Raw genomic sequence first — 19,529 nt, 5'->3', positions numbered from 1 at the left:
AACTGAAGCTATAAAGGCCTGGGTATATAAGCTGCCTCGCCTGCTTGCCTTGCTGCTTCTTTTTTGATAAACAAAAAGTACACAAGGGAATTGACAGTTGAAATCCACTCGATTTGAACTGTCAATTCATTTGCGGATACGCCAAATGAAAACTCATCTGAAATCCATTGGATTTCATTGGAATTGACAGTTGAAATCGAGTGAATTTCGTAAGTGTAAACTTAATATAAGTGTATAGATTAAAATGCATTTAAAGCCCAATTTACATATAACACGCTTTATAAAACATACGTCATTAAGTTTCCAATGCCAGGGAATATCTGTCATATAATGCATTTTCAAATGACAATTCCGTGGCGCCAAATAAAACCTCAAAAACATAGGTTATTAGCCCATTTAGACTAGCCATAACTCCTCAACTGGATTTAATAAATCCTGTAGAAATCTCATTTGGTTCAGATATACCTTTGGAGGTTTTAAATGGCTGTCAGCTGATTTTTGTTCATAGCACAATTACCAAGGTAGATGCATCAGCCCATCTAATCGATTTTGAAACATCAAAAGAAGTTATTGTAAATTGAATTCGTCTCAAAAAACATACGTTAAATTACAAAATTTATTGTTTAATGGCGAAAATTTTAGCACATTATGCTACTAATGCTAACTAATGAGCAAATAAAGAATTATTTTATCGTTTAGACATCAACTTTGTATATTAAAGGAAATTAAATTTTTCCGCCTAGTTAAAAAATTTTGACATTTTAAATTATTTTTATTGTAGCAATTCACCCATGCATCTACCTTGTTTCTTGTGCAGCTTGCAATTTTTGTTTTCTCCACTCCATACGAGGATTTATTTTTGTATGGGAAATCTGGTAGATTAGCAAATAAATCCTGATAATGCGCTAAATCCGGCTAATGAGGTCATGTCTAAATGGTCTATAACCCGGCAAAAATCTATGCCTCTTATGTATCGAGAACTAAGTTTTTAGATGACAGCTTTAAAATCTCCATTCAACCATTTTTGCTTCATTCAATAGGAAAATATTGAGAGCTTTTAAGACACTCAGCTAATAGTTAAATTTTTAATGAATCATAGGGAACACATATTTTATGTGATACTTCAGTGGCATCTTCTTCTTTGTATAAAGAATTATGATGGGCTATGTCGATGATGACATTGGTTTGGTCATAACATCCCATGGATAATATATTGAATGAGACATAATATGAGGGAAAGATAATAAATGAAGTGATGACTATAAATGACACTTTGTAAAATGTTTGTGTACTAAATATAGACAGTATTTGCACAGACATCTTCGTTCTGTCTATCATCGAGGAAGAAACGCCAACGCCTTAATTAATGTTTGATAATCAATTTATGATGGATTGCTTAGATAAGATGGAGATAGTTGTAGAGAAAGAGATTTTGTCTGTAAAGTTATAATCATGGTGCGTATAGAAGGTGGTACGGAAAGACCAGCTGATCAAACTGTCAAATTAATTGTAAATGTGTATTAATAGTATGCAAACAAAAGCAGATATTTTGTCAGCTTAAATATTATTTCAGTCACAATAGTTATTTTTTGTAGTTCTTAAGCCAAATATACATCTAACAGGCTTTAAAAAACATTCAGCACTTAACTTGTCAAATCCATTGAATATCTGTGATGAAAAACCAAATATGTGCGTTCGTTTACTCAAAATTTTTAAAAATTGTTACTGGATGTTTTTCGTTTACCCTGCGTTTACAAATGACAGGACAGTTTACTTCATGTATTGATTGTCAAAATCCCACAACTTGCCTGTGTGACGTAGGCGTCCCGACAACTGCAAAAACAGTTTTAAAATTTTGAATGAAAGTCGTTGATTTCTTTTTGTTTTCCGTTCACATATTATGTTTATGTTTATGTTCATGTTCTTTTGTTTTCAACACATTTCAATTATTATCTCACTTATTTTTACAAAAATGCCAAAAATTTGTCTTCCCTACTGTCTGTGAAAAAATGATGGACAGCTGGGAGACAAACGACAAATGTATGTATGTGTTAGTAAATCAGAGTTGTATTTGAAGACAAACTGTCTGGTGTAAACGCCTAGTTACTTTACAGTACAATGCAAAAGACCTTAAGGCTTACGTACATAAGCTGCCTCGCCATGTCAAAAATGAAGCAGGAAAGCAAGGCAGGCCTTTAGTCGTTTATAGTACGGTTACACTAGAGTTTTTTGCCGGGTTAACCCACTTCGAGAGGATTTATTTGACGTTTGCGCTATGGAATTGACATTTAAAAGCCAAACCAACTGGGTTAATCCGGTTAGGTGTAACCGGGGTATTACAAGAAGTTACTGGACTTTTACAACTTTGTACAAATTATTGAGTAAACGAACACACCTATAAATGAAAGCCATTGCAAAATTATAAAAAGTCTCCAATAACCCTGCGTTTACAAATGAGATGACAGTTGACTTCATGTATTGATTGTCAAAGTCCCACAACTTGCCTGTGTGACGTAGGCGTCCAGACAACTGCGAAAACAGTTGTAAAATTATGAATGAAAATCACCGATTTCTTTTTGTTTTCCGTTCACATATTTTGTTTTGTACGTATTCTTTTGTTTTCAGAACATTCGAATTATCATCTCACTTCTTTTTCACAAAAATGTCAAAAATTTGTCAACCCGGCTGTCTGTGAAAAACTGATGGACAGCTGAGAGACAAACGACAAATGTATGGATGTGTTAGTAAATCAGAGTTGTATTTGAAGACAAACTGTCTGGTGTAAACGCCTAGTAAATCAATCGGACTTCAGTTTACTTTCTCCGCTGTCCAATGAAAGTCCAAATTTACATTAGGCGAGTTTACTTGCGGCAATTGTCAGTTTGATGGAGAGAGAGGTGAGGCATATGGTAACCCTTTGCCTCTCAACACCCTCTCTCACCTACAAACTGACAATTGCCTCAAGTAAACTCGCCTAATGTAAATTGGGACTATACATCCACTGATTTTGCTTCATAATCCAAAAAGTTTATATTAGGTCTGTACGATAACTTTCCCAGCAATAATTACTCAGCAATTTTCAGCAATTTTACTCTCTCAATCAAAAAAAAAATTGCAGAAGGTTATCAAACAACAATTTGCAAAAACTTGCTAGAAAGTCAGCTGTTTCCGAAAATGTATGAAAATTGTTTTTGTTTCTTTTGATATTTTAAACCAAATGGAACAAAAACATACATTTTAAAATTGCATTTGTCTTATTGAAACCTGTAATCCTAATCCTAAAATCGAAAAAAATGTGAAATTTTCTTGGTCAAAAACGTTAACATTTCAAGTTGTTTACATTGAACAGCTGATTAAAAGTCAGCTGGCCGAACTTACAAATTTTTGCGGAACAAATTTTCCCAGCAAAAATTTGTAAGTTTTCAGTCCCAGAACTCTCCAAAAATCTCTCCAAACTCGCTCTCTTTTGCTGGACAATTTTGTTATTGCCCTTGATCTTTTATTCTTTTACCAGAAATTACGCAAAATTTTATGCGGCCCATAAATTTACTGCCAAACTGCTGCTGCCGATGAACCCTTTGTGTACGTGCGAGAATAAGTAGTGTGTGGCATTCTTTCAATTCACATTCCAGAAATGATACATTTTTTTAGTTGAAGTTTTCAAAAATTGTTAATTTCCCCACAAACAATATTTATTATTTTCAATGATTGTTTTTTGATTACTTCGAAAATGAACAAAATTCATCGGATTGAATGGGTTTCATTTCCAAAATCAAAATAGTTTTTATTTCTATACTGCAAAAAATATTCACACATACATTGACAACACATTTACATACATTTTTGTTGGGAATATTTCACCTTTTGAAAACATAATCCCCTAAAATCCCATGAATATTTTCCCTGCTAAACTAAATTTAAAACATTCCACTTTGTTATCTCTCACAAGCTTTGTAGCAATTCAATTTGGAGACAAAACGAGCAGCTGCTAATGAAGCAAAAAAATACCTTCATTACGAAGCACTTTAATTTAATTTATGCAACAACGCTGGCAGCAACAATCCTCTGTTAATAAAGTCTAATTACAGATTAATTTTCGAACACAATGGCCGTGATGGCATTTAGCAACTATTATCATGGTATAATGTCGCCGCATTACATATTTTTAAATAAAAAAGCGCTTTGTTCTTTTGTTGTTGAGCTACATCTTGTTATTTATTTTTGAACTGTGGTATGTCTGTTATCAGTCACAAGTTTCAAGTTGAAGTGTCAGAGACGGCGGGGCGAACGAAGTGAAAGGCAATTGTCTGATTATTATAGCTTTTACCCAGTGTTTACACATGACAGAACAGTTTAGTATATGCATTGATTGTCAAAAACCCAAAACAAATTTTTGACATTGACAAAATAAGTGAGATAATAATTGAAATGTGTTAAAAACAAAATGACGTGAACAAAAAAGAAAAAGAAATCGACGATTTTTATTCATATTTTACAACTCTTTTTGCAGTTGTCTAGATGCCTACGTCACACAGGCAAGTTTTCGGTTTTTGACAATCAATACATGTACTTAACTGTCCTGTTATGTGTAAACGCAGGGTTATAGAACACTGGCTTGTCCTGAGTTCCTAACCCTGGGTTTACAAATGCCAGTATTGGCAAGACAATAGCAAAAATACGAACCTTTTTCACAAATCATTTATACATTTATAAATATATATGAAAGAAGTATGAATGTATTAGTGAAAATTGTTTGTAACTTTGCTATTGCCTTGCCAGTACTAGGTGTGTTCGTTTACTCAATAATTTGTACAAGTTTGTACAAGTCCAGTAACTTCTTGTAATCGACTAAAGTACAGTACACATTGTCAGTCTTGAATGTCGATATTTCGCAGTTATCGATAACTGTCCAACCATCCAGCAACCACAAAACATTTTGCGGTTGCATGATGAATAATAAAAATGAACGGCCACACTAGCAAGCAACAAGAAAACTGTCATGCAGAATGCTGTCAATGTGTACCCAGCTTAAGGTCTTTTGCATTGTACTGTAGAGTAAACGAACAACATTCAGTAACAATTTGTACAAATTGTAAGTAAACGAACACGCATACTGTCTGTGTGTAAACGCCTAGCAAAACTTCAAAATTATACCCAGTTTGCACTTAGCCGGATTTAATAAACCCACGTTTACACTTGTAAACGTACTATAAAACAATGTTTGCATTCTGTGGTCTGTTCCTTTACTTCTGAAAATGGTAAAACCGGCAAAAGTAGTAAAAGTTGAAAACTGCTCCCATATGAATTGTATTGTGTCTGAAGTAAAGGAACGCTTTTCGAGTAAAATGTTGTAAAACTTGAAGATTCTTGAACGTAAAGGAACAGGGCTCTGGCTTTTTCCTGGGTTATAGCTCATTTAGACTAGCCATAAATCCTCGACTGGATTTAATACATCCAGTACAAATCTCATTGCATTTAGATATACATTTTGGAGGATTTAAATGGCAGTCAGCTGATTTTTGTTGATAGCACAATTACCAAGGTAGATGCATCAGCCCATCTGAACGAATTTGAAACGTCAAACGATTTTTTTTTAAATTGAATTCGTCTCAAAAAACATACGTCAAATTACAAATTTATTGTTTAATACTGAAAATCATGGTAGAATAAGAAAAGGTAGCAGCAATACACAGCTGACTAAACTGGGTTGTAACGTTAGTGTCAAATTTCATATGACATTTTATACATTTATTTCTATTTCCATGTATATTAGGGACATATATTTTTTGAGAAAAAAATATATCATTCGGAAAAAACCATTTCCCAGAAAGACTTCTTCATATCAATGATATGTAACCTCCTCCAAGTTCGAACGATAAGCCGCGCAGTTAATCCCCGCTTGTAGAGGCGATACAACGTTTGTTAATATGTGAGGTATTTTGTTAAAATTTAAAAAAATAAAGCCCTAATAAACTTGTGCTTCTTTGATTTCTAAAACAAAACATTGAAACAGCTTCTCCTTTTTCTATGAATTTCCAGCGACCCCAAACTTTTCTGCAAGAATTCTACTTTCTGCGAGAATTTATGCATTTAGTGGAATGATGGGGAAACATAAAAATTGAAAATGTAACGAATTTTCGTTCATGTTTTCCAAAATATTGAACCAAATATGAAAAATTATTAGTTTTTTAAATTCCAATAATTAATAGACATTTCCTTGTTTTGTTTACAAATACAACTGGCAGTAACGTTACAAACAAAAACAAATTCCTTTGTGGTTGTTGTTCGAGTTGTATGTGTTGTAGTATTAACTTTACCTTGTATTTGTTCTACCATGACTGAAAATGTTAGCACATTATGCTACTAATGCTAACTAAAGAGCAAATAAAGAATTATTTTATCGCAGTTTGCCCATCTAAAATAAATAAACGAATTATTTTATTGTTTAGACATCATAAATATTAGTCTTGGTTGATTAAAATCAACTTTGTACATCAAAACAAATTTAATTTTTCCGACTTGTTTACAAATTTTTACATTTTCAATTATTTTTAGTATAGCAATTCACCAATGCATCTACCTTGTTTCTTGTGCCAGCTTGCAACTTTTTGAATTTTCTAGCAACATGTTGCAAAAAACAGAGTTGTATACGAGGATTTATGCCAGATTTAAAACAAATCCACTCAATAGAGGTGTCTTTTTACTTACTAAATGTTGCTTAAACATTTTTTTCGGTGACTTTTCCTTTATACAACTGTCAAAATCTGCAACATTAGTAATAATTATTACTAATTATCACGTAAAAAGACACAGCTAATAGGAGGATTTATTTTTGTATGGGAAATCTGGTAGATTTTGACTGGATTTAGCAAATAAAACCTGATAACGAACTAAATCCGGCTAATGAAGTTATATCTAAATAGGTTATAAGATTGTGGCCGGTTTTAGGAAATAAATCTCGATAATGAACATACTCCGAACGTCTTTTACATTGCAATATAGAGGTTTTTGTAAAATTTCTCTAGTATAATCTATCTTGAGCCGCAGTTTTAGGTTCTATATTACGTTTTGTTAATATATTGTTAACTGTGTCCATCTAGGTTTTCCTTCTTCTTCCTCTGCTTCTTATCCCAGTAAGATTCTTGCAACATGACCAAACCATTTTAAACGGCATTTACATTAAGGGGTTAGTACATAAGCTGCCTTGTCTGCTTACCTTGCTTGTTTCTGATAAAAAAATAAAAAAGAAAAGGGCAACCCAGTTCGAAATTTGCTCGGCCTTCTTTATTCTTTTATTTTTATTATGTCAGAAATGAAGCAGGAAAGCAAGGCAGCTTATGTACGCAGGCCTTTAGAGCTTTTTGCCGGGCTAACCTTCTCTATGAGGATTTATTTGACGTTTGCTCTATGGAATTGACATTTGAAACCCAGTGGATTTATTAAATCCGGTTAAATGCAAACGGTGTATTAGACTGTATTTCTCGACTTTGTCGTCAAAGGTCTTGGAAAATAAGAAGCCTCGCCGCTTGGCTTTCTTACCTTACTGACATAATAAAAATAAAAGAAAAAGAGGTTCGAAATTAGCTGATCCTTCTTTATTATTCTATTTTTATTATGTCAAAAATTAAGCAAGGCAAGAAAGCCGGACGGCGAGGATTCTTATGTACCAAGGAAATAAGGAGCTCGATTTCTAGATTAGATCTGATTGTGTCATTTCTAACCCTATCTCTTCCTGTTTCTCCTGGTTTTTAGTTGTGAGTGCCCATGATTCACTTCCATATGTGAGTGCTGGAACGTAAATTGATTTGAAAACTGTTCGTTTTGTACCCTTTGGTACTTCCCTTATGTTTATATAATTTCGGGTCAGGCTGTAGTAGAGACTTGCAGTTGCTAATATTGTACGATTAAGATCCCTGTCTGCTTTCCCGCCTTCGCTCAATACCGCAACAAGGTAGCAAAAATATTCAACATGTTTTAGGGCTTCAGTACCAATGTAAATTTGGTGTTCACTTAATGTGTGTTTCCATAACTGCAAGAATCTACTAATTTTGACTGTTTTTTTTTTGCATCATAGAGGAAGCATTTTTATCGTAGTAAAATTTTGTAGATTCTTGCAAGTTCTTGAACATATTTATTTACTCTGACAACCATCTGCATAGGCTAACATTGATATTTTGACAGGTTGCATACTACAATCCCCGATATTCAACGTTCGAAATTACTCCTCATTACACGTTCTTATAATATCGCCCATTATAACTATAAATACATATATACATATGTTGTAGAAACTTATTATTTGTCCGATCAAATTATTGTTGATATTTCTTCTTTCCAGCACATCCCATATTTCTTGTCATTTTACGGAGTCAAAAGTCTTTTCTTGGTCGATAAAACAACAGAGTGTTTCCTTATTTTATTCGATGTTTTTTTCTGATATTTGTATCGTTGTGAATATCAATTTTGTGTACCTTGATTTGTCTGAAACCACACCGTTGATCCTCGAACTGGTCTTCGATTTCACTCCTAAGTCTGTTCGTTAGGATTCTAGAGTAGATTTTCCCTGCGGCTGATAAAAGGGATATTCCTTGATGGTTTTGGTACAGTCGGGCGTGCTATCAACATTTAGTAGCTCGTTGAAATACTCTCTCCATCGTGCCATTATCTTTTGATCGTCCCTCAGTAGTACTCCTTATTTGCTTCGGATTAGTTTAATGGGACACTCTATTGGTTTTTGGTTTGATTGGCGAACAATTTTCTTGGCTTTTATTCGTTGTTCTTTCTAATGTTGGTAGTTGAAAGGCGTTATGTTGTTAAGTATGCTTTCCATCTTGTTTTTTTCTCTGATTTCGTATTTAATAGTGTCTTTCCACCATTTGGTTGCTTTAACGTGTCGTCCCCCTCCAAACATTTAGAAGTTAAATATACAGTGAGTGTCAAAAATATTCGGTTTTAAATTTCACCAACAATAACACCTCAGTATTTTAGAAGCCCATACCCAATATTCAAAAAACCAAATACTTAAAAAAATGTTGGTCATGTGGCAATTAAAAAATTTAATTAACATGGATCCATGGCAACCCTATAAGCGAGAATAACAAAGAAGAAGTTGTTAACCCTGTTTTAAATGCGTCAAAAATATTCGGTTTTTGTAACTTTTGTTAAATATTTTGGCAAAAACAGGTCATTATCGAACTTTTTCTACAATATTAGTATACATTTTAATAATTGCGAACAGAATCTTTGTTCCTGTGTGCACAAATATCATATTTCTTAGCAAATTATCAAAATTATCCTAGAAAAGAGAAAACTGTTTATATATTATTATAAAAACTGCAGAAATAAAGGGAATTTTTGCTTATTTTTGAATATTTAGTCGAATATAGTTTAAAGAATTTGCAAAAGTCACGAAGACACAGAAATAATCGATTTCGTGAAACACATAAGCCAGCCAAAACAAGGTCTGGGAGGGAAGGTAGAGGAATCTCCTGAAAAATTACGGCTAAACCGCCCTTAATTTTCTTGAAATTAGTCACCGAGCCCTAAATGACTTTCAGAAGATAGAAAATATGTACTTACTTTCCAAGAAAATTGTAAGGATAAAGCCTTTCATGGCTTTAGGGCTAAGGAAAAACGCTATCCTAGAAAAGAGAAAACTGTTTATATATTATTATAAAAACTGCAGAAATAAAGGGAATTTTTGCTTATTTTTGAATATTTAGTCGAATATAGTTTATAGAATTTGCAAAAGTCACGAAGACACAGAAATAATCGATTTCGTGAAACACATAAGCCAGCCAAAACAAGGTCTGGGAGGGAAGGTAGAGGAATCTCCTGAAAAATTACGGCTAAACCGCCCTTAATTTTCTTGAAATTAGTCACCGAGCCCTAAATGACTTTCAGAAGATAGAAAATATGTACTTACTTTCCAAGAAAATTGTAAGGATAAAGCCTTTCATGGCCTTGTAACACATCTTATGTCATTAATAAATAGATGTCTCCTAGAAGCTCCTTTGTACTTTTTGTGTTGGAGTACACAGAAAGGCCGGAAACTTGGTGGTATACCGATTTTACTGCTTAGACATTCAAAACTAACTCCTTTTCACCAAGTTTCTGATGTACATCAAGTTTTGAAGGTACATCAAGGCGAAATTTATACTTGATTATTGGTTATGTATGTAAGCCGATGGTGTGTGATCTGTTACAAGGTCATGAAAGGCTTTATCCTTACGATTTGTTTGGAATGTAAGTGCACATTTTCTATCTTCTGAAAGTCATTTAGGACTCAGTGACCAATTTCAAGAAAATTAAGGGTGGTTTAGCCGTAATTTTTCAGGAGATTCCTCTACCTTCCCTCCCAGACCTTGTTTTGGCTGGCTTATGTGTTTCACGAAATCGATTATTTCTGTGTCTTCGTGACTTTTGCAAATTCTTTAAACTATATTCGACTAAATATTCAAAAATAAGCAAAAATTCCCTTTATTTCTGCAGTTTTTATAATGAAATATAAACAGTTTTCTCTTTTCTAGGATAGCGTTTTTCATTAGCCCTAAATTTTGATAATTTGCTAAGAAATATGATATTTGTGCACACAGGAACAAAGATTCTGTTCCCAGTTATTAAAATGTATACAAATATTGCAGAAAAAGTTCGATAATGACCTGTTTTTGCCAAAATATTTAACAAAAGTTACAAAAGCCGAATATTTTTGACGCACTGAAAACAGGGTTAACAACGTTTTCTTTGTTATTCTCGCTTATAGGGTTGCCATGGATCCATGTTACGTACACTTTTTAATTGCCACAGGACCAACATTTTTTTAAGTATTTGGTTTTTTGGATACTGGGCATGGGCTTCAAAAATACTGAGGTGTTATTATTGGTGAAATTGAAAACCGAATATTTTTGACACTCACTGTATCTTTTCTCAGCAAATGCTTCTCATAAAAGTTCCTGAAAAGCGTGAAAAAGCGACTGTTCTATTCTACAAAAACATTTTCATTGAACTATCGCATTCTTACATCGTTTTATCCTTGTGCAGAATCCCTTACGTCAAATAAAATCTCGTAGAGAAAGTTAACCAGGCAAAAGCACAAATGCAAATAAAACTACAAATAATATTAAATTTAATAAAAACATGCTTAATTTCCCTCTGAATTTGTTTTTTTTTTTTCTTTATTCCAATTCTTTTCAGAAACTCCCAATGTGAATAGCGGAAGCAAAATAAATCAAAAATATGCAAATCCTTAATTGAACAAGTCAAGGATTTTTCAACACCTCAATTGGGAGAAAACAAATATCCACCCAACCAACACCAGCGAATCGAATAAAAAAAATGAAAACCCAATGTTCTGGCTGCAAAAACCAAATTTTAGAAGTGAAATTGGAATTCAATTAAATTTTTAATACGACAGTAAACATTTACATCCTAGCCACCTACATATGTACATACCTTCACATAACCGAGTGAATGTGGTTAATAGTGGATCTCCTACCTCCCGCGATTTGTGTGTCCTTGTTGTGCATAAATTTGTCGTATTGAAATTTTGTTAAAAAGTAATGAAAATTGAATGACAGGACGACGAACGACAGCAATGTTCCACAGAAACAACAGCCACAACAAAAATCACAGCGGCAGCATTACAACAAAAACTATTAACAGTAAAAATTCGAATAGAATAACAGCTTCAATTGTTGCTTGTGAGCGTGAAAAATCTAGTGAAAACGCGCACATTATTACCACAAGGCCATAGACACATGTTGAGAGATTCCGTTGACAATTAGTTAAATATTTATATTGACAATCAAGTGGTTGGTTGCTTGTTTGGTGGCGGCTTGACGTGGTTTTTTGGGGAAAACCATTTAAGTAAATTTGTTTAACAAGCAATTGACGGTTTATTCCACCAAACGACGGCATCAACTGTCAACAACATTGTTTTTTGCAGTAATCTCTCTTCTCTCGTTTGCTGGTGCTGCTGCTTTTCCCCGTTAGCTGTCATTTCTTTTTTGCCGTAATTGCATTAAGTTTCACATCATTCAGCAGCGCGTGCATTGGACATTTCATTATCAACACACGAAATTCAATTTAGACCGCCAAGTTGGAAGGAAAACGGCTTTTTACAGCAGTTAATAATTTTTTCACTGGTTCAACATTTGCCAGGGAAATCAAACATCTAATGGTAAGTATTTTGGGGATATATTAAATACTCCATTTTAATTTAATATAATTTAAATAAAATCAAAGAATCATCAATCAATAAAATCAGGTGGGGAATAATGTGAAAATGTGTGTGCTCCCAGTGCATCTTTCTCGATTTGTTTGGCAAAATTTTCATATATTTTCCGCAAATAAATCGAGATTATTCTGTATAGAACGCCAGATTGGGCGCCATAATTAGCCCGCTTAAATAAAAAAGGAAATATTTAATCACCTAGAATATCTGCATCTCTATGTTGATGGTCACACTGGATTGATTTCATTGAAATATTAGGGGTTCTTAGATCGAGTTCCCTTCTACAGTAATTTCATAATATTACTCTAGTATGGCTTTATTTATAGACATACTGGGAATTTGTGATTGTGGAATGGGGAATCAACCCATCATATTCTAAAATGCTTGATGGGGCTGTCGTCTTCGTCAACAGGATGCGTGATTTGTGACAATATTTAAGGTACAATTAGTCATGACATAACCATAACGCCATATCAATCAGTTGATCGAACCAAAGTCTTATGACACACGCTGAAACTTGCACTAAAAACTTTCCCACTTTATGGGTGTTCTTAGATCTAGTTACCCACTAAACTACTAGTATGGTATTCGATCTTGGAGTGAAAGCGAAAAATTAAATTGTACTATTTTCAATAGAACAGCCCTTAACGAAGCGAGATTTCAGCGCCGAAGTTAAATTTTTTTTTTACTTTGGAATTCTTATTCGCCTTGATATTTGACAGTACATTTGACACACCCAATCAATTTTAACAACAAAACTTTGCGGTGACTTGCTTGTTTTCATTTTAAATTAAATTTTTACGATAAATAATAACAAAAATTATACAACGAGGAAAAATTAATAATGTGCAAAATACTTTTTTGTGGTACCAAAAAAGCGGCGTCGTGAAGAAATAATTTTGACATTTGGAAAGCGAGCAAAGCAAGCAACGAGGTGACTGAGTTTCGGTCTTAAGAGCGCATTATTTTATGAAATTTATTTCAATGTATTCGATTAGTAGTGACATCACATAATGTCATTGCCACATACAGTGCTGCTCAAAACATTTGCAACTGGAATGACTAGTTCATATTTTATATGGTTCTGAGGTAGTTTGTGGATTTGAATTGCAAATATTTTTGTAGATTTTAAGGACATGTCTCGGATTGTTCATGGGTTCTCCTCGAGCACCTATAACGGTACATTATTTACGGGGTAAGTCCATATTTACGTGCTTCAATAAAATTAAAAAAACAATTCCCTCCAGCGTCGTTTCTAAGGGCCAAACCTATAGCTCTGCGTGTTGCGTGTGCGTTCAAAAATACAAAAACAAAATACATGTATTTCAAATTGACAACAAAAACAAATGCATGTATTTTATTTTTTCGAACGCACACGCAACACGCAATTAATTAGGTAAAGCCATTATTCTTTCATTTTATTTATTGGTCTGTTCCAGAACTGCAAGAATCTACTAATTTTTACTATTTTTTCATAAAGGAAAAAATGTTATCGTAGTAAAAAATAGTAGCTTCTTGCAGGTTCTGGAACAGAGCATATATTGAAAACATTTCAAGTTAGAAAAAATTTTAGACATATGATTACATAAAGTTATCTTTTTTTAAGCTGATCGGGTCCGATAAGAACTTCAACATATTTGTAAAAGGGGAAAAGTTCTATTATCTTTCGACCTGGTGATCAAGTACATTTTTTCAAGTCTCATAACTTCAATATTGATTTAAATCGACGAAAAGTACTCGGTTTTACTACTCCAATAACAATACCACACATTTTGTGCAAAATTTCTATGAAAAAATAATTTTCCTTGGAAATTACTTGCGTTGTTCCAGAACCTGCAAGAAGCTACTAATTTTTACTACGATAACATTTTTTCCTTTATGTTATCGAAAAAATAGTAAAAATGAGTAGATTCTTGCAGTACTGGAACAGACCAACTGTTTTCCCAAAATTTGTCTATTTTGGTATCATGGCACAATAATACAGGTACAACGGCAAAAACAGCTGATTATCACACTAGTTGTCAAATTCATTATTGTCAATAAATTTACATAAAAAAGGTAAACAAGCAATTCACAGTAGTGTGTTATTGTCAACAAATTTTGACGTTTGGTGTGGTAAATGGCCCGATTATTCTTATTCCGCCATGACCTGTATGTATCGGAGGGGTTTGTATACATTTATCGGTGTCAAGTCCTATTTTAACATCTGCTGATGACCTCTGAGAGATTTGGCAACATCAAAAATTTCTCAATGGTGGCAAAACACCCTCAGTAAAGTTGGCGACATTTCCTGAGTACTTCAGCTTTGTAAAACTTCTCTACAAGTGGATAAGTATTACCATGCAAAAGCCGACTTTTCGATCTTTTGATTTTTAGTTAGAACTTAAAAATGGATCTTTTGATTTTTACTTAGAACTCAAAAATCGATCTTTTGATTCTTATGCCCCAGTGGGTTTGGGTGTCAAATGTCAATTCCATAGCGCAAACGTCAAATTAATCCTAATAAAGTGGGTTAACCAGGCAAAAAAAATCTAATGTAACCGTACTATTACTTAAAAATCAAAAATCGATCTTTTAATTTTACCTAGAACTCAAAAATCGACCTTTCGATCTTAACTCAAAGTTTGTACAAATTTGTACAAAAAGAAATGTGAACTACTAGCAAGTAGTTGCAAGAACTTGCAAATACTTTTTACTTGCGAAGTTATCGAACAGGCCTCATAATAGAAAAACGATCATTTGATTTTCTATGAAGTCAAAAGTCGACTTCGATTTTTAGATTCTTCAAATCAAAAATTCGAAGAATCGATTACTCGAAAATCGACTTGCGTATCCCTAGATTAAATGTAATATAGCCATATGAGTTGCAAATGTTTTGAGCAGCACTGTACATTGTTTACCATAGGTTTTGTTCGATCAGCTGATCGATATGGTCTAATGGCGTTATGGCTATCTCTAAAGCTACACGTTGAAACTTTCATACGAAACTTTCAACGTGTGGCTTTAGAGTATGTCATGAGTAATTCTACCTTTATAGGTGTGTACGATAACTTCGCAAGTAAAAAGTACTTGCAAGTACTCAGCAAGTTCTCAGTAACCTCTCTCCACCATTTTTACTCTCTCGAAGCAAAAAATTTGCAGATTGTTATCGAACAGCAATTTGTAAAAAGAAGAAGTTGGCGGAAAAAGATTAAATAAAATAAATAATAAAATAGTCACCACAAGCTACAAAATAAGTTATTTTACTTACATTATCGTTTTCCAAAATTTATTTAATATTTGTTCCCTTTTTTATATCTATTTATTTTAATAGCCAAACGTTTGTTTATGTTTTTGCCAAGACGTCCGCCACAAAACATTCGAATTTAAATCAGCTGATCAAACTTGCAAGTTCTTACAAGAAAAATTTCCCTTGCAAAAACTTGTAAACAAAAGTCTCCAAAACTCTCCAATATTCTCTCACAATTGTCTCCAAATTCTCTCTCTTTTACTTTGTAAGTTTGTTATCGAACAGTATTTTGTAAAAGTTTGTGCAAATTCGCACAAACTTTTGGGTTATCGTACAGACCTTATATCTCATTTATGGCTATATTACACTATATGCTTTTTACATGTATGCTGTCACTTTGGGTATACTAATATACAGACCAGCTGCTGTCATACATGTGAAAATATATGGTGTAATATAGCCATTAGACCCAATGTGTTCTTCTTTGGCACGGCGGTGCCGAGTTTTTCGGCAATTTACACACATACGACCCGAATGCATAGAAAGAGCGTACGAAAGAGAGATAATTGGTCTGCTCCAGTACTGCAAGAATCTACTAATTTTTACTATTTTTTCCGATAACATAAAGGAAAAAATTTTATCGTAGTAAAAAATAGTAGCTTCTTGCAATTTCTGGAACATAGCAAATGTGTTTTATATGTTTTTGTTTTGTAGCGTGTGTGCATTCCCAGCAAACCATATGTCGGATGTCCCACACATCTGAACAATTTCGGAAGCAAAATCGTTTAGATTTCGTTCCGATTTCTATACGATTTTTCATAGGGGAATTCGTTCAGATGTCGTTCCGATTTCGGAGAGAATGTCGGAAATTAATTTCCCTTCGAATATACCGATTTCGGTACGAATTCGGATCGATATGTCGGAAACAAATTTCCCTTCGCGCAACAACCACCTTTGTATATATCTAACTCCTTGCTGTTAGATTTATATATTTTTTTATATCATACGATTGCTATTTTTGTATTTTATTACTGCAACCACTTATTATCTAAATATGTTGTCACGTTACTCTAAATATTAATAAAATATGTTCTCGTATCTCATTCACTCCTATTTTCATAACTGCCTCGTATATTAATACCTGAGTAATGATGTCTGACTGAAAATCAATTCCCAGGCAAAACCGCGGAAGCCAGGATCTCAAGAATTTGGGTGAGAGTTAGGCTTGGGGCATAGGTCGTCGATTTGGCTGGGTTTTTGAAAATTCATAGTAGAAGGTAACGAAAAGTGCTTAAATGTACTAACATTTATACCATTTGTGTGACTTACTGGAATAAAAGTCGAGGCGAAACGGCTAAATCTAGAATATTCAAATTCTGAGTAGGGGTTCCTATTGAGGTGTAAAGGCCTACGTACATAAGCTGCTTCGCCTGGTTGCCTTGCTTGCTTCTGATAAAAGAATAAAAAAGAAAGGGGCAACCCAGTTCGAAATTTGCTCGGCCTCCTTTATTCTTTTATTTTTACTATGTCAAAAATGAAGCAGGAAAGCAAGGCAATCAGGCAAAGCAGCTTATGTACCCAGGCCTTATGTGTGTTCGTAAGAGAAGAGTACTAAAATGCAAAAAATTTTACCTTTCGTATTAGGCGAACGAGTAGAGTTAGAATTCTGAGCGGAAAATTAGGGCACGGACGGAGTACAAGATAGTTGCTTGCTGCTTACCTTGCTTGCTTCTGATAAAAGAATAAAAAAGAAAAGGGCAACCTAATCCGAAATTTGCTCGGCCTTCTTTATTCTTATGTACCCAGACCTTTAGGCATCGATATACAAATGATGGTTGCTTTCATTTTAGTGTGTTGTCGAAAAACAAAATGGTTGGTTATAAAATTCGCATATACAATTTTCAAATATTTTAAATATAAATGCAACATATAATAATTCAAACTAGTGGTAATAGACTCAACAAATTCGTGCACAAAGTTTACAGTGAAAATAATTAGCGAAACGTTCGAAATTACAATCTTCCTATGAAAGCATAACAAAGATCAATTAATAAAAAAGAAGGGTCAGAGAAAAATTTTTTTCTTCGATATTCATACGACATTATTCCGAAATCGTTCAGAAATCTGTACGAAAATTCGGAAAAAAATTCGACTTCCGAATTTCCCAAGGAGTTTCTACCGATTTCGTTCCGAATTCTGACGGAAATCTATCCGATTACGATGTCGGTACGATTGGTTTGCTGGGTTAAAACATACTGACACACAGCCATATGTCAAAGACATAAATACATACAACTAATAGGCCATTTAGATATGACATCATTAGCCGGATTTAGCACATTATCAGGTTTTATTTGCTAAATCCAGCCAAAATCTACCAGATTTCCCATATAAAAATAAATCCTCGTATTGAGTGGATTTGTTTTAAATCCGGCATAAATCCTCGTATACAACTCTGTTTTTTTTGCAACATGTTGCTAGAAAATACAAAAGTTGCAAGCTGGCACAAGAAACAAGGTAATAAAAATAATTTAAAATGTCAAAATTTGTAAACAAGGCGGAAAAATTAAATTTGTTTTGATGTACAAAGACGATTTTAATCAAACAAGACTAATATTTACGATGTCTAAGCAATAAAATAATTCTTTATTTGATCTTTAGTTAGCATTCGTAGCATAATGTGCTAACATTTTCAATATTAAACAATAAATTTGTAATTTAGCCTATGTTTTTGAGACGAATTCAATTTACAACAACTTCTTTTAACGTTTCAAATTCGATCGGATGAGCTGATGCATCTACCTTGGTAATTGTGCTATGAACAAAAATCAGCTGACTGTCATTTAAAACCTCCAAAAGGTATATCTAAATGCAATGAGATTTGTACTGGATTTATTAAATCCAGTCAAAGATTTATGACTAGTCTAAATGAGCTATAAGACTAGACAAAATGCATGTAAGAAAAAAAATTTTACGAAACTTTGTATAGAAACATTACCCTTAACAGGTTGCAGTTAATTCAAAATCGCAACCAAGGAGGAACATTTCATGTAATGGTATCAGAAACGAAATTTATAAATTCAAGGATCTATTCAAGAATAATTCTATGTCAATTGGATCGGTAAATTCGGTTAAATACGTAAAAATATATAAAAGAAAAAAATGTTATATCACCATATCGTAATATAACATTATGTTAAATTCAAAAGCCATTCACTGAAGAATGATAGCAAAAAAATGTCTTACCTTGTTGTATTTAGCTTCGTTCCCGTACTTTTTAATAGTAAAACTCGTAAAAGAGAGAACTGCAAAAAATTTGTTTTCACACACAAGTTTTTTGAAATAGTTCGGGAACGGAAAAATGGAAAATACGTCAAAAAAAACTGGAACAAATGTCAAAGTCGGCGTATCAGCCAATCAGACGCCGGCAACCATGTTACTATTTTTTTACTCGCCCAAATTTGTCGTGTAAAAAGTTTTTAAAGAGAGCGTCATTCAGCGTCATTTTTGTTTAAAGAGAAGTGAACATTTTACAACTTTTTTGTGTACGGGAACGCTTTTTCGAGTAAAATGTGTAAAAGTCGTAAAAATTGTAAAAACTTTTTAGTTCTGGAACACGGCTTTAATGTCTTTGGTTTTTCAAATTTGTTTTTTGTTTTGAAGCAAAAGCAATGGAAATAATAGCTGTGTCTTTTTACGTGATAATTTGTAATAATTATTACTAATGTTGCAGATTTTGATAGTTAAATAAAGGAAAAGTTGCTGAAAAAAATTCAGCAACATTTAGTAAGTAAAAAGACACCCCTAATATTTCCAATACTAAAGTTTGGCTGTGTTGCATGCGCACATATTTTTGTTTCGAAATACATAAACAGGGGGTTCATTTTTTCGCCTTGTTTACAAATTTTAATATTTTAAATTATTTTTGTTGTAGCAATTCACCGATCCATCTACCTTGTTTCTTGTGCCCGCTTGCAACTTTTTGTATTTTCTAGCAACATGTTGCAAAAAACAGAGTTGTATAAAAGGATTTTTCCCGGGTTTAAAACAAATCCAAATCAATGCGAA

At 33.4% G+C, this 19,529-nt stretch overlaps 1 protein-coding gene across 4 annotated transcripts in view; it reads left to right on the top strand.

The window, feature by feature from the left end:
- Positions 1 to 19,529, top strand: part of LOC141396590 (uncharacterized) — a 76,803-nt gene that overhangs the window by 46,747 nt on the left and 10,527 nt on the right. For all 4 annotated transcript variants that reach the window (XM_073972161.1, XM_073972162.1, XM_073972164.1 and 1 more), the window contains one exon: positions 11,194 to 12,178. In XM_073972161.1, coding sequence (XP_073828262.1) covers positions 12,176 to 12,178 — 3 coding nt within the window. In that variant the 5' untranslated portion in view covers positions 11,194 to 12,175. The remainder of the gene's footprint in view (positions 1 to 11,193; positions 12,179 to 19,529) is intronic.

This window comes from Musca autumnalis, unplaced genomic scaffold (assembly GCF_047663935.1).
Source record: "Musca autumnalis isolate F117 unplaced genomic scaffold, ASM4766393v1 scaffold_3, whole genome shotgun sequence".
Lineage (NCBI taxonomy): Eukaryota > Metazoa > Arthropoda > Insecta > Diptera > Muscidae > Musca > Musca autumnalis.
This window is presented reverse-complemented; position numbering and strand designations above follow the sequence as displayed.